General features: G+C 44.8%; 1 protein-coding gene across 5 annotated transcripts in view; it reads right to left on the bottom strand.

Annotated features, from left to right (window-relative positions):
• CLCN3 (Cl-/H+ antiporter 3) overlaps nt 1-16823 on the bottom strand; it is an 846805-nt gene that overhangs the window by 38241 nt on the left and 791741 nt on the right. For all 5 annotated transcript variants that reach the window (XM_085641816.1, XM_085641819.1, XM_085641817.1 and 2 more), the window contains 2 exons: nt 14289-14687; nt 13360-13576 (listed from right to left, as the gene is read on the bottom strand). In XM_085641816.1, the coding sequence (XP_085497942.1) occupies nt 13360-13576; nt 14289-14687 (616 nt within the window). The remainder of the gene's footprint in view (nt 1-13359; nt 13577-14288; nt 14688-16823) is intronic.

Here is a 16823-nt window from a genome sequence, read left to right as displayed (position 1 = left end):
TGTTAACATGTCAATGGCTCAGTTAGGCATATCTGTTAAATAAATTACTTGTTGCTTTGTGCATTTCACTTACAATCTCTGCATGAGACATTGCATTAATTATTTTCTAAAGAAAGACATATGACATTCGTCCATGTTCAATTTTGAAAAGTGAGCCAGAACCACATTAACAATCACATCTTTAATATGTGCACTACACAGTCTCATACATTCACTGCCTACACTTAGTTATGTTGTGAACTCTTTTGGTCACACTGTTACCTCTATGACAACGCTGATTAATCTCCTTAGCCTCGCTAACCCCAGTACTAGTCAAGCATTATTACAAAAAAAGTAAAAATTGCTAAAAATGGGCTATATTCTTTTTGGTTCTCAGACCCATTTTTGGTACCACTGACATAGACATACACCAGTATGAAATGTTCATGCACATGAGAAGAACCTGGCAAATGCACTTGCTGAAGAAATGCAGTGACAGAAAAAGGCAAGCACTCTGTTCTTGAAACAGACATTGCCAGGCTTGTTGCATTAGTCATGCAGAGAATTAGTTAGCCATGCTAGGGTCAGAAGCGAGTGCCATGACTGTACACTACTATTCATTAACTCCAAATGTTTGCACACTGTCCTCTTACATTTTGTTATGGTCGGCAAGGAATATGCTACTTACCAGTATGCATCTGTTCTTGGCATGTAGAGCTGCAGAGTTGTACACTTAGCATAGATCGCCATCTGGTGTTGGGCCCGGATGTTTGCAGTTTGTTTTTCTTCTTGGACAGTCTTTGGAAGTCACGAGTTTGGTGACTCCTCCTTCGGTCCGTACTGCGCATGGGCTTCGGCTCCATCCTCAGATTGTTTTTCGCCAACAGGGAAATGATGGAGCTTGGTAATCACAGTGAGAAACCCATGTGTGTAGTATCTAAATAAGATGTACTGGAACGGATACAGGTAGCCGGGGAAGCGGGTGGGCGTGTACAACTCTGCAGCTCTACATGCCAAGAACAGATGCATACTGGTAAGTAGCATATTCCGTTCGAGGCATATGAGCTGCAGATTGTACACTTAGCATAGATTATATAGCAGTACCCAACCCTAGCGGCGACCACCGGTATCCGTTGCAGTGGTTTGAAATAGTGTCTTTAGTACAGCCTGGCCCACTCTAGCTTGCTGCTTGGAATGCACATCTACACAGTAATGTTTTGTGAAGGTGTGCGGTGTAGACCATGTGGCTGCTTTGCAGATGTCATCTAAGGGTATATTCCCTAGAAAGGCCATAGAAGCCCCTAACTTTCTTGTAGAATGGGCTTTAGGCGGAACAGATAATGTTCTTTTAGCCTTTTGGTAGCAAATCTGTATGCATTTTACAATCCACCTAGCTATCCCCGATTTAGAAATGGGGTTGCCTTTATGTGGTGGAGAGAAGGAGACGAACAATTGTTTAGTCTTCCTGAAGGGTTGCGTTCTTTGTATGTAGTATAGCAAGGCCCTTTTTACATCGAGTGTATGTAAGGCTCTTTCTGCAACAGATTGAGGTTGCGAGAAGAAGACAGGTAATTCCACCGATTGATTGAGATGGAAGGGGGAAATGACCTTGGGCAGGAACTTCGGATTTGTGCGAAGTATGACCTTGCTGTGATGTATTTGTATGAAGGGTTCCTGTATAGTGAACGCTTGTATTTCACCAACCCTTCTAAGGGAAGTGATAGCTACGAGAAAAGCTGTTTTCCAGGTGAGAAACTGTAGCTCGCATTTATGCATTGGTTCGAAGGGCGGACCCATTAGTCGTGTAAGAACTAAATTTAGATTCCATACAGGGGAAGGTGGTGCCCTGGGAGGAATTACTCGTTTAAGGCCTTCCATGAAGGCTTTAATAGCGGGCACTCTGAAGAGAGATAAATGCTGTCTGTTTTGTAGATAAGCAGCGATCGCTGCTAGGTGTAGGCGTATGGATGAATATGCCAGGTTACACCTGTGAAGATGGAGCAGATAGCATATGATGTGCTGTATGGATGCATCTAAAGGGTTGATTGTATTGTTACGGCAGTAAATAACAAATCTTTTCCACTTTGCGGCATAACATGCTCTAGTGGTAGGACGTCTGGCTTCCATGATGATGTTCATGCAATCAGGGGGAAGGTTAAGGTATCCGAATTCTAGGATTTCAGGAGCCAGATCGCCAGGTTGAGCTGAGCTGGGTCCGGGTGCCTGATTTCTCCATGGTTCTGGGTTAGGAGGCATGGGGATAGGTGCAGTTTTTGATGTGGTACCACTGATAGTTGTAGTAGCGTGGTGTACCACGGTTGCCTGGACCACGTCGGAGCTACTAGAATGAGTGTGAGGGAGTGCTGTTGTAGCTTCCTGACCACTAATGGAATTAGTGGGAGAGGTGGAAAGGCGTATGCAAATCTGCCTGACCAGTTCATCCATATCGCATTGCCCTTGGACAATGGGTGTGGGTATCTGGCGGCGAAGCTTGGGCATTTTTTGTTTTCGTGGGTGGCGAAGAGGTCTATCTGAGGGTGCCCCCACTGTTGGAAGAATGGGTGAAGAACTTGTGGATGCGGTCCCATTCGTGTAGTTGTTGCGTTTGTCTGCTGAGCAGATCTGCCATGGTGTTTTGTACGCCTGGAACGTGTTGTGCCAGGAGAAAGATGTTTTGGGGAATTGCCCATCTCTATATGCTCTGGGCTAAGCGGGAGAGCTGGGGAGAGTGTGTCCCCCCCCCTGTTTTTGGATATAATACATTGCAGTCATGTTGTCTGTGCGAATGAGGACTGCTTTGCCCGAAATCTGTTTTTGGAAAGATTTTAGGGCTAGAAAGATCGCCAAGAGCTCCAGATGGTTGATGTGGAGCAATTTTTGCTGTGGCGTCCATAGACCTTGCATTGTGAGGTGTAGGAGGTGCGCTCCCCAGCCGGAGAGCGATGCGTCCGCTGTTAGAATCACCTGAGGAACCGGGTCCAGGAACGGCCGCCCTTTGGAAAGGTTTGTGGTGTTCCACCACTGCAGAGAGTGATGTGTGCGGCCGTCCACCAACACCAGATCCGTCAGCTGACCCTGGGCCTGGTTCCACTGTTGTGCTAGGCACTCTTGAAGTGGACGCATGTGTAGTCTTGCATGGGGCACTATAAAGATGCAAGACGCCATCATTCCTATGAGCTTCATGAACACTCTTGCTGGAAGAGAGTGTTGGGGAAGGAATGTTTTGCGTAAGGCTTGAATGCTTGTGATTCTGGTTGTGTTTGGATAGGCAATACCTTTGGAGGTGTCTATAGTGGCCCCGAGATATTGCTTTGTGTGAGATGGTATGAGGTGGGACTTTTGGTAGTTCACCGTGAAGCCTAGCTGGTGGAGCAGTTGGATGGTGCTGTTTGTATGCTGCACGCATTGGTGGTAAGACGCGGCTTTTATCAGCCAGTCGTCTAAGTAAGGGAAGACGTGAATGTGTTTACGTCTGAGGTGTGCTGCTACTACCGCTAGGCATTTGGTAAACACCCGTGGTGCGGTGGTGACCCCGAAGGGGAGAACCGTGAATTGGTAATGTTGCCCGTCCACCACGAACCTGAGGTATTTCCTGTGAGAGGGGTGTATTGGAATGTGAAAGTATGCGTCTTTCAGATCCAAGGTTGTGAGAAAGGCTCCCTGACAGAGGAGCGGGAGGACTTGTTGTAGGGTGACCATATGGAAATGGTCTGAATGTATGTAGGCATTTAGAGGCCGGAGGTCCAGAATGGGCCTGAGGGTACCGTCTTTCTTTGGTATTAGGAAATATAGGGAGTAAACCCCTAGATTTTGCTGATTGATGGGGACCTGCTCTATTGCGTGTTTTTGGAGGAGGGAGAGTACCTCCTGTTTGAGCAGTGTGGAATGTTCTTGAGACATTGGACGGTGCCTTGGTGGGATATTGGGCGGGGTAGATGTTAGCTCGAGACAGTACCCTGACCGAATGATTTGGGTCACCCATTTGTCCGATGTTATGGACTCCCATGCGTGGATAAAGTTTTGTAGTCTGCCCCCGACCGGAGTGGAATGGTCTGGGGGGAGCGGAGGGAAGTCATTGTGTGGGCGGGGTGGCAGAACGGGTGTTGTTAGTTTTGCCCCTGCCCTTATTGTTGTTGCCTCTGTAACCACCTCTTTGGTTGCCCTTTGAAAAGGTATTTTGAGGAGGAGATTTGTAGGAGGTAGAGGTGCTATCGGTGGAGAAGCCTCTGCCTGTGCCACGAAAGGAGGAGCGTCGAAAGGAACGTTTAGAGGCTTGTGTTTGGAGTGCCCCCATAGACTTTGCTGTGTCTGTGTCCTTTTTCATCTTTTCCAACGCTTCGTCTACCTTGGGCCCAAAGAGAGTTTGTTGGTCAAAGGGGTGATTGAGTATGGACGCCTGGACTTCAGGCTTAAACCCTGAGATCCTGAGCCAGGCATGGCGACGAAGCAGGACACTGGTATTTATGGCTCTAGAAGCAGTGTCGGCTGCATCAAGGGCACATTTAATGGAGGTGTTTGTAATGAGTTTACCCTCCTGTATTAGCTCATGAGCCCTACGCTTGTGTTTCTCGGGGAGGTGCTGCATAAGAGCCTCAAGTTCGTCGTAGTGTGCTCTGTCATAGCGCGCAAGTAGCGCTTGTGTGTTTGCAATGCGCCACATGTTTGCAGCTTGAGAGGCGGTGCGCTTGCCAGATGCGTCTAGGAGTTTGGATTCCTTGTCTGGCGGTGGGGCTTCTCCTGAGGACTGGGAGTTAGCCCGCTTTCTAGCTGTAGAGACAACTAGGGAATCTAAGGGAGCAGGGCCCTTAATGTATGCAGGGTCTGTGGGTGCCGCCTTATACTTTTTCTCTATTCTAGGGTTTAGTACCCTGGCCCTGACAGGGTCTTTGAACACCTCTGCGGCATGCTTGGTGACACCCTTAAGCATGGGTAAGATAGAGGTGGATTTGTCCTGTATGTTGAATGTATCCAGTAAGAAGTCGTCTTCCACTGGTTCAGTGTGCATGTCCACCCCATGGTAGTGTGCTGCTCTCTGCACTAAATGATGGAACCCTAAGGAGTCCTCTGGAGGAGACGGCCTGGATGGGTATAGGTCGTCCTGAGGAATACCGGGTACATCAGGGTTATTGTAATCCTCCCACGGGTCTGGGGTCCCTGGTGGAGTGGGATCCATTGGGGCGTCCGCCGGGTAATTGTCCGGGTCCCCGTCGTCCGGATCTGGGGACGGGGCCGGAGAGTAGTGAGGTAAAGGTGGCGGAGACCTGGGAGGGGGAGGGGGTGGAGGAGGTAGGGGAGGTGGTAGTGGGGAGGGCACTCTGAGGGGAGAAGTAGCAGAGTCCTTCCGTTTGGGTGGTGGAGGAGGAGCCGGAGTATCAAGGCGTCTTTTCTTGATAATTAAAGTCAATAGTCCAGTCTTTGGATCTTTGGACAGAGTCTTTTGTAGAGGGTCTGGTGTAAACAGAGCCAGTGGCGTCGAATCGTCCGTCGGCACCGGTGATTTCGGAACCGAGGACTTCGATGGTTTGTGTGCGCCATGCTTTTTTGGGGCCTCCAGTTTTTTCGGCGTCGAAGGAGTTTTCGGCGCCGGAGCCGACAGATTTATGTTTGTGTTTGGTCGGCACCGAGAGTCCAGGCTTCGGCACCGGTGGCTTCGGAGTCGAGCTGGATATTGCTTTCTTCGGTGCCGGATGCTGTTTTTCGGCACCGGGCATCGGCTGGCTCAATCCCGAGCTGCCGTGAGACTTTGGATGCTTCGACACCGAGCCCGAAGGTGGGGTGATCGAAGCTTTGGTCTTGGTTTTGCCCAGGCCGGCAGGCGAGGGAGTAACCTGAGTCTCTTTGGTTTTGGGCGCGGGGGTGGGAGGGGGCACAGTACTCACGGCCCGCTGCGCCGGTGTGATGCCCTCCACGTCGGAGTCGTCGGCCTCGGAAGCGCTGACGACGTCTTCTTCCTGCTCGGTGTGTGTTTACCCCGAAGCTTCTGCGGCGTCTCCGAAGATGTCCGGTGGAGCTGCAGACGATGAGTGCGCCATGGTGCGTCGAGCTTTTCGATCCCGGATGGTTTTCTTCGATCGAAAAGACTTACAGGCGGGGCAGTCTCTGGCCTCGTGTTCTGGAGTGAGGCAAAGATTACACACCAGATGGAGGTCGGTGTGGGGAAATTTAGACCCACATTTTGGGCACTTTTTGAACGGAGTCCTTTCCATCGGCCGGGACCGGAGTCGAGGAGGGCCCGAAGGCCGGTGCCGATGTACGGGATGGAGAAAAGTGCCGCTTCGAGAGATGAAGATGGTGATGAAGAAACTCGAAGAAACGAGGATTTTCCGTCGAGGCTGGAACCGTAGAAGTTCGAAGCCGGAGCACGAAGTATCACATCCGAGCCCGATGGCGGAAAAAAACAATCTGAGGATGGAGCCGAAGCCCATGCGCAGTACGGACCGAAGGAGGAGTCACCAAACTTGTGACTTCCAAAGACTGTCCAAGAAGAAAAACAAACTGCAAACATCCGGGCCCAACACCAGATGGCGATCTATGCTAAGTGTACAATCTGCAGCTCATATGCCTCGAACATCATTTTTCTCCGGAGCTGGCTGATTACAGAAGAACAGCCAACACACACGGAATAAGATATGGAACAGGATTCGGAAGTCTCCCATGATGAGAAGCATATAAATCAAATATATGAAGGGGGATAGGTGCTGAGCTGAGCATGGTTTACCCGTTTGAATGTGTGTCTTACTAAGCCCTATACTGGTGATTCTGTTATTTTCGATCTGTGAATTCATATGCATAGAAAATTGACAAGTCTGAGAAAGAGCATGTGTACCAATCAGAATATGTAAACCCCTTAGTAATAATGTAGAATAGAAATAAAATACTCTATATTGATAGTTACTAAACTGTTGCTTTCAGGAACTGGTTGGGGATAACATCTGACAAAAAGCCCAAACAAAAGTTGACCCAAATAATAGTTAAATTTTCAGACAACGTGTACTCTTAACATTTTAAATTTAGAATGGATAAAAATGTATATGCGTCCTGGTAACCAGTTTTTGCACCTTGCTTCTGCTCCCTTTATGTTTAAAAGAAATGTAGAAATGGAAACTGGGCTATATCAATATCACTTAAACAAACAAGAACTGGCACCGCGTAGCACATATTATTTTGTGTAATCTGGACTGGGTGGAGGAAAGACAAGTTGATCAAAAACCTCCAACATCCATTAAATCATATGGTATAACCCCATCTAGTGTGCTACCAATACATTAAAATTTCAGAACGACAGAAAAGGTAGAAACAAGAAGGTGAAAAGTCAGTCCTCAAAGTAATTCAACAACTAAACTCACTCTACACACACCCATATTCTTTGAGTTACCGCCCGTGTGTGAAGATAGACGACGCAGGCACTAGCAACGAGTATGCTTTGTCGGACAGGGACGTGATAGCAGACATTTTACACGCCCTTGTGACTGGTTTGGGAGTTGGTATGTGGGCCCATGGCTCCCACTAGTCCTTTTTTAGGTCTCGACCTGATCCAGCGCTTGCGCTGATCTGGCCGAGACATTTTGTATACAGGCTTTTCAAAGTGCTGCCGTGGCCTAAAGCTGCAGTGCACGTGAACGTGCACGCGCGCAGCGCCATGAGTCTTTCCTCCGTAGCACCGTAGTCACTTTCACTTTCGCGGCCGCGTTGCCAAAGCTTGTGTATGTTAATGCTTTTGTTATTTCAAAGCTTTTGTGAATCGCGACCGCGTCTGCCTCAATTTCGCCCGCGTGGCCAATGATTGTTTTTTTATTTTCAGTGCGCAAGTACACACACACACCACTGACGCTGTTGTCTCATTTATATTACGTCTTCCTGTGCCGTGTTTGCCCTCCCCCGCCACCGTTCCGAGATACCTGCTTTAAAAAAATTATTTTTAGCACCGCACACCACTTGCGGGACAACTGGGGATCTGCATGGCCGAGGTTACTTTACTGTTTTGGGGATGTGGTGGAGGCCGGGTGCTGGGCCTGCTCCGATGCCATCGCTGCTGCTATCCCAATTCTGGCCAATGCTTGTTTTTATTTTCAGTGCGCAAGTACACACACACACCACTTACGCTGTTGTCTCATTTATATTACGTCTTCCTGTGCCGTGTTTGCCCGCCCCCGCCACCGTTCCGAGATGCCTGCTTTAAAAAAATTATTTTTTAGCTCCGCACACCACTTGCGGGACACCTGGGGTTCTGCATGGCCGAGGTTACTTTACTGTTTTGGGGATGTGGTGGAGGCCGGGTGCTGGGCCTGCTCCGATGCCATCGCTGCTGCTATCCCAATTCTAAGGCAGTGCTGCTATCTCTCCCTTGTCCCTTCACCAACAGAGCTTTCATCTGTCCTCCACACCCCCTTATAGAGGGTGCTGCTGCTGAGCATACTTCGGGAGCAGGGCCGGCATCTCGCTCGGCAGAGTCAATCGGAGATATCAAACTCTTTTTAATCATGGGATTGCAGCCACGGGAGTTCAGCGACTGCTACCTGGACAGTACGTGGTTGCTGGAAACGATACGAGCTCACGAGGTGGAGCTGGAAAAAACCAACAAGTTTATTAAAGAGCTGCTGAAAGAGGGCAAGAAGAACCTGACCTCTGCGACCAAAAGTAAGTTTAGACGGGTTCTGCTTGAGCAGTAGCAGGGGAGCACAGCTGAAAAAAGCGCATGGCACCAGAATAAGGTGCTCGTTATTTTTTTTTTTTTTGCTGGTGCCTTACCCTGTCCCTCCTTGCTTGCGTCTCCTGCTTTGGATAGTTACCCTTTTTCTGCCTCCTTCCAACTCATGCGAGTTGTTAAACTTACAATACCTCATCCAATTTGTTCATTTAAAAGAAAAAGCTTCATAATTCCCACATGTTTACATTTTTTATATGTCTTTTTTGTAATACTGATGAATCATATCTGAACAGGGACGACCCTCTTCGTTATTGCAATCCACACTTTAGCTGTGTTTATATAGTGATGCTGCGCCCTCTGTAACCCTCTGAGATCAGCTTATTCCTTAATGATAGTTAAGAATTTGTTGGAGGCACATCTTTTGTTAGCGTGTCATAAAGATTAAGCCAGCGCTGTTGTCCACTACTACGTTTTTCAGTAATTGTGCATGTATAAGCAGATTGTTTGATAAAAGCAATATAATGAAAAATGAAATATGTGGCATTAACCTGTGCTTCAGAAGTGATGCCTTAAAATGTTGTTTACTTTGTTTATATTTTTGTGAAGCAATTAAAATGTTTAAATACATTGCTTTATCAATTATCGTCTCGGGTTATGACTCACAAACCAAAGTCAGAGATGAAATCATTAGATGAGGATAAAATGTGGAGCAAGAGAACCTTTTAATACTTGTATTCTGCACTTTTATGGTTCAACGAACCGAAATAAAGTTACTTGCTGCTGATTAACTTATTGAAATAATTCTAGGTGTCACACTACTTAACCTACCTACACTAACATTTCTTTCAGTATAATGCCAAAACTATTGGAAAATCATTCATAGGACAAAAGGAGCATTTCAAGAAGGCAACAATAAGAGAAATGGCGTAGCTGAGAGAAACCATCATCAGATAGCTTTGGGACTTCATAGCATTTTGGTAGAAGTAATTTTAACGAAACTATTGGAGACAAAAAACAGATTTTATGAAAAAGTACTTTTGCATTCTGTGCTTTCATGTCCAGTTCCGATTCCGAGATTTTTCCTAGAAAGACACACATTTTGGCTGACAAATGCAAAATGGCAAATTGATACTTTTCAGCCTCGGGGTGAGCGCGCACAAGCCTTTCCGAAGGAGGGCAGTGTCTTTGGAGTATTCCTGGAAAATGTTGACCTTCACTCCTTCCCACAGGATCTGTTTGTTATATCACGAATAGTCCAAAAAGTTTCTACCTGTTGGTATCGGAGGACTTTGTATACAATGGTCCTTGGAATTTTGAGACTTAGGAGTTGACAGTGTGTGGGCTACTTCACGTTCAAAGTCATTTTTTACGTTGATTATTAGTGCCTTCGGGAACCACATTTCGAGAAATTCCACGCTTGATTTAGGGTCCTCTTTAAACACCACAAGCAGCTGCGAACTTCCAACTCAGCTAAGTCTCTTTGACGAGATAAACATAAGGATTTAGACAAAGCAATTACTCTTTTCTTATTTTTGCTTCTGAGTATCCAACATTGTATATTCTGATTTCAGCTTCTGAGCTTCTTCCTGGTGGATCCCTGTTATGTCAGACTGCATTATTTCCGAGTTTGCCTTGGTGTTGTGTGCGAGATCATTCACTTTCAAATGGTTTTTGAGACTCACTGTGATGGTGCTGTTGATGTCTGTTTTAGTCTTCAATCGGCTTCTGTGGATAATGCTGTGATTGGATCTAATATTGCAGGTGGGGAGTGGGATTACAATACCTACAGAAATGGCTGGCTTGTGCTCTGCTGAGAAATTGCATGCTAAATGTGCAATAGCCCTTTACTATTTAAGTAACATCCAGTGTTGTCCTTGTTTAATCCTGCCCCAGGACTGAAAGATTGTTCCCTAAAAGCATCAACAGGAGTGGCTTGGTTACTAATGTTCCTAGATGTTGAAGCCTGTTTTGCAGAGCTCAGGACTATCCACGCAAAGGATGCTTTTAAAAAGATACAATCCGATTTATAGAAAATGCAAACTCACGATATTTCAGTATGCTCTCAATTTTAGTCTTTGGAGTTATCTTGATGATGGCAGGTAAATGTATGTTGTTTCTTCAGCAGTTCGTAGACAATCCGTTGCCATTTTGTAAAGAAGATTTTGTAGAGAATGTTGAATGTCATAATGAATCAGCAGCAGCCAAGAATCCAGTGTCACCTTGATGTACACAGACAAAAACAAGCATCTGCAATGCAATAGGTCTCGCATTTACGCGAGTTTGAGCTATTGGCATTGTAAATGACAATGCCTTTTATTTATGTTTTGGTTTTTGAAACATAAATGAAACACATTGTCATTTACAATGCTAATAGCTTAAACTCCCGTAAATTCGAGACCTATTGCATTGCAAATGCTTGTTATTGTTGTGTATCCAGGGAGGTGATTTTTGACCTCAATAGCCCTGATGAATTTGCCACAAGTATATTGGCAATGAAACATGTTGGCCGTCATTAATAAGGTATACAACATGCTGTGTTTTTAACCAGTGGGATAGACTCCTAATTGAAATAAATAAGAGAGTAATTGTGAGTCTAACCCCTTCTTCGTCTCTGTTGGTACATTTTTTCTTTTGTATTCACGGTGCACATTCATTTGTTGTGTTCGTTTTTCTCTTTGCACTGGACACATCACTCTTTTTTCTCATGAGAAAGTTATCAATGATGAAATAAACGTGGGCAAGCTGGTGAGAACCTACCAGTAGCTCCTCTGGTGGTGCGCACGTGAGATACTTTCTCTTTCTTTACACATTTTTTCACCTATTTTTCAAAGAATATGGGTGTGTGTAGAGTGAGTTTATTTGTTGAATTACTTTGAGGACTGACTTTTCACTTTCTTGTTTCTACCTTTTCTGTCGTTCTGAAATTTTAAGGTATTGGTAGCACACTGGATGGGGTTATACCATATGATTTAATGGATGTTGGAGGTTTTTGATCAACTTGTCTTTCCTCCACCCAGTCCAGATTACACAAAATAATATGTGCTACGCGGTGCCAGTTCTTGTTTGTTTAAGTAGTATATGATTGGAGGGTGTTCTGGCACGTCTTCCCTCTACAGCTCCTCTTTTTGACCTATATCAATATCAACCAAAGAGGTGCGTTGGCTAAAAGATTTTCACTGATAAAACAACAAATGGCAGGTAGAATATCAGAAATAATCATGGACGCTAGCAATTACTCTGGGCTGCATTTACATAATGCCAAACCTGTTTAAGCTAACGCTATTTGTTGACAGAAAGGATGCTCTTGGCTACGACCCACTGCTGTTCCACCAAAGCCATCTAAACACAGCTGAAGGTCACAAGAGGCATGCTTTGGGAACAAGGCATGGTCTATGTCAAGACCCAGCACCCATCAAACCCTCACTAGCTGTGTCCTACTCTTAGCCTATGTGTCCACAGTGCTCCATTGTGTAGAGCATTCACCCCTGCACATTTGTGCTGCGTTTTTTCCAGGATTCGCAGCTGAAAATAAAAACAATGCGGATTTTGGAAAATTAATGGACTCGGATGGGAGCCACAAATCCAAAACAAAATGTCCCCCTTTCAGGATTTGTGAATCTATGAGTGCACAAGTCAATTCCAGGGCACAAACAACTTTTTAGTGTTTGGAGAGAGTGCCCTCTGGGATTCTTAAAGCTCTCAACTTCCTCCCTGGTGGTACCACTAACCCCTCCCTACATTGTTTTAAAGATGCAGGGACCCTGAACTGGTGCCACAACACATATCACATTTGGCTGGTCACCAGAAAGCCCAAATTTGCCTAGCCAATAAGATTTTCATTTTCGTTTAACAAATGTTTCATTGCCACACTTGCCAAATTTAAGATGGTGGCTAAACTGTCAAGCTACCTATATATTTTGTTAACCTAATTTGAACATTATTCCTTTCGGATTTTTAGTACAAAAAGGTTGACATATGTTCACAAAACCAAATTAGGATTCCAAGTTTGATCAAGCCGCTTCACCACATCTATGTTTGGAGAAAAGTCATCCAGCAGTTGTTGCTGTAGCTGCTATAGAACTTTCCAACTGGAAATTAATGTGGGGTTCAACACTTCCCTAAACACCTATTTCACCCAGACAAAAATGGGTGAAACAATCCACAATCGAATCAACGTGGATGAATTAAACTTTAAGATAGTTTTCTTAAACACCATCAAAGCTATTAAAGATTTTCAAAAATACCAATCCTATGGGAAGAGCGATGCACCTGAAACCGTAGATTAACTATTAAGATATGTGTGGGTGTGGGTGTGTGAGTGTGTTAATATTTAATTGTAGAACAGGTGTTTTACATCCTTTTCAGACCTTCTAATAAAATATCTGCCCCTTGTTTTTTTTATACTCTCAGGTCTGCCACCTGCTAATTAGTGTATGACTGGGCATATTTTAGTGTTCCAGTCCTCACGTTTCCCTAACTGTACAATGGGAGGAATTATAAGGAGATAGTCCTGGTAAATTAGTATACAAATAAGGTCATGGGCCCGCTCTTCAAACTTCTTAATTATCTCTAAGAGGTATTCATAGTGAAATCAAGGATTGTGAACTGCTGTACTAGCCTTCACTTTGTCACCCACTCCAGAATGCAAATAGTATCATGCCTAAACTTTCCCTGACCTCCATGGCATAAACCTGCAGGCAGTGAATTTTGTTTTACTTTAGTTCTCTACTTACCCATTGTGTGTCACAAGGCATTGCCTTAGCCCCAGCTTACGGAATATATCCACTACTATCTCCATGGGCGTGTGGTCAGTCACCGTGAAAGGGCTCATATCAAGAATGCTCCGCAGCTTAAGTGGGCGAGGACTTTCTGCTGGCAGTGAGGGTGTATGCTGCGCAAAGCAGACTCGGGAGCTTCCGACTATACCTTCTTGCTTTTTTCTTGCATTTTCTAGAAAAGTAAGAACAATGCCACACAAGTCACAATCATTCAGATCTTTTAGCTAGACATTGTTTTATGTGTATACGAAGATTTAATTAAAAAAAAAACAATAAGGGTGTTAACTTTGAAAAACAAAGGAAGTAAATTCATACAAATATACACTAGTGAGCTCCTGGTATAATACTGTCTTCTGTGCCAGCATGTCTATGCATTTCATGCTAACAGTTTTGTCAACTCAGGCGCATCCAGTATGAACTATGTTGGGGTACAACTACCAACATTTTATGGTTTCCATTTTCATACTATTAAAATATTACACAGCTAATAAATGAAATTCTTAACTTGGGTCTCCTTTTTAGATACATTCCAGTTCCTGAAACTGAGACACTAAAAAAATCTGACTCACTTCTTCCCCCAAACTATTCTTCGAGTGCTTATTATGCATTCACACAATGGCTTTTTCAGGGTTGTGACAGGTTATTTTTTCAACAACGATGTCTCAGAACAAAAAAATATAAACCCTAAAGCATCCCAATTTATGACCGACAAAACCTCCTACGAATACAATGGAATTCACTGGAATGCAAGAAAGAAGCCAACGTTTTAGCCTCATCTTTGTCCTGATGAGCAATGTAATTGAGGTATACTGGTGCTTCAAATTGTATATACTATGCTTATGTTAGAAACAAATCAGTGTACAATAGAACACAAAACGTCTCACCTATTGCAAGTGTCAAGTCTCTTCTCAATGCAAATCCTACCAATCTCTGGGATTCTTTCGACATGATGACTGGAAATCCGTTGTAGCTGGTTTCATTTATTACACTTTCAATATCATCCACAGTCATGTTGTCTTGAGTCAGTACGACAAGAGGCGGTTCATTCCTTCTCGGCCTCATAACATCACGAGCCAGGGTTGTGTGCGTGAATTCCTCCTTTGCATCCAGAAAGGGATAACCATTTAGGCGGATGTGTGCTTCGTAAATACCTTCCCTGCCGAAGGCGTCACCTACCCATTTGCTAGTCATCACCGCTGCCATAAGAGGCACAATATACTCCAGCCCACCAGTGAGCTCAAATACAATGACGACCAGCGAGACGGTCATCCTCGTCACACCACCTAAAGAGAAATAACGACTTATCAGCAACTGATCTTATTCATCAGTCATCAAACAGGCAACATTCTTAAAGCATTTGATTATAAAATCAAACAAGCGATCCCTTCCTCCAAAGCAAATGTTATCTTCACAATAAAGACAAGGTTTAGCCATAGCGGTCTACTTGCATAAAGTTCCTACCTTTGAAATCTAACAAAAGCCGCTTATTCTACTTTTAAGCCCAGTGACTAATAAAGTAAGCTTTTAAATTAGTGTGTTGAGAGCTGCATTCACCATTTGCCTTCTTAAGGACATTTGGTGGCTCTCTTTTAACCCAGATACTACCCAGTCTTATTTCCGAAGAGGCACGATGGGGGAGGGGCGTGGATTCACAGATCATAAGACTTAGCCCCTAATTTCACATTATCATAGCAGAAACAGAGACAACAAGTGGGGGGGGGGGGGAAAGGGCGGCCGACTGCAGGGTCGCGCAGCGTTTACCTTGCGGGAGCGAGCGCCATAATTGCTAACAGATGGCGCCGCTCGCTCCTGCAAGGGAATCGCCAAACGTGCACGCGTTGCCATTGAAAGCAATGCAACGCGTGAACGTTTTTGGGCCAAAAACCGAACCAATTACAAGAGGTCCCCCCTATGCTGCGCATAAGCGCTGACCTATTTTAGGCAAGACCTAAAAATTACATTGTTTTCTAAAAGGATTTTATGCCTCTCTAGAGCTTAGGACAGTTGAAGAACCTGCGCAGATCAAGCCACTTGTAGGAATTTTGTGCACTGTAAAGGAGCAAAATTCAGTGCGAAACCAATCATGGGGCTAAAATGGTTGATAAGCAAACAATACACTTCCTCTTTGTCTGCTCATAGGGGTGCTTGTGTTGACCATGGGATAAAGTCGGCATCACCACTACGAGAGGCCGAAATCACAGCAAGTCGTTCTCAGAGTACATAGGATGAATTAATCAATCACTGTATAATGGTGGATATTGAATAGGAGTGGGCGTAACTCGGGTAAATCAGTTTAGTATTATCACTCAGAATGAAAAAAAAAATTATGAGATTACCTGGAATTACGTGAGAAAAGTACATCGGCATTTAACGCTATTTCCTTCTAACTAAAATGCCCCCTCACGTCCAAAATGGACACCAGCATGCAATAGCGCTACGAAATAGTGCTAATTGCAACAGAACATAAACAGCAGTGCAAACAGCCACTTGTGCCATGTCAGTAGGAACCCCCACGCCCCCCCCCCTTACTCTTAATTACACAAGCAGGTGTAATCATGTTATTGTCTAAGAGTAACTCAGAACTACCTTCCTCCTATTACTCTGGCGTAATTGAAATTTCCCCCAGGCCTAGTATTGAAACCTAGAGGGGAAAAAAACAAGCTACACATATATAAATACTGAACTTCTCCCACAAGCACAGCTCATTAAACGCGGCAGAATAATGTAGTATAGAAGATCAGCCCTAAAAAAAAGATAAATAAGTTACAAAACTGCCAAAGATAAGGAAGCATAGACATTTTTTAATAATCAATTTTATTGCATTTCATTGGTAAAGCAAGCAGCAGTCACAGAACAGTCCATGACAAACGACAGGAAGATACAAGACCAATCCAGCAACACATCACCGTACTCATGAGGCAACCAAAACAGAGGGCCTATTCATGACTGCAATTAAATACATTACACTGAGCCATATGGAGATGTGCAGTTGATACTTTAAGGGCGACAGGTATGCCCAGACGTGGGTCCCAGGCTCACGGTACCACTGGAACCAAGCTACACCCGACTAAGGAGCACCAATCAAAGCGAAACCAGACTTGGGTTGCTTGTGTTCCGGTTCATGGAGGGACTGACATGTAAGTTCGGGCTGGACTGTTCCTATTGGGGCAGGGTCAAGACTGTTTTCCATATGGCTGTTTCCAAATTGAGGGGGCATTGTGGGCAAAAAACAAAGGACTAGAGTGCGACCGTAGTGATTGCCACTGGCTGAGATTAATTCAAGCACTCCATCCATCACCTTGTTGTTGCACAGCATCATAGGGGAATGTATAATTTGCTCCAGTAGTGACCAGAATCCTGGAATGCTTGCGAGCAACAACACCATGACTAGTAAAGAGCTTCATCTAGTATCGAACACC

Source organism: Triturus cristatus, chromosome 2_2, assembly GCF_964204655.1.
Source record: "Triturus cristatus chromosome 2_2, aTriCri1.1, whole genome shotgun sequence".
Lineage (NCBI taxonomy): Eukaryota > Metazoa > Chordata > Amphibia > Caudata > Salamandridae > Triturus > Triturus cristatus.
This window is presented reverse-complemented; position numbering and strand designations above follow the sequence as displayed.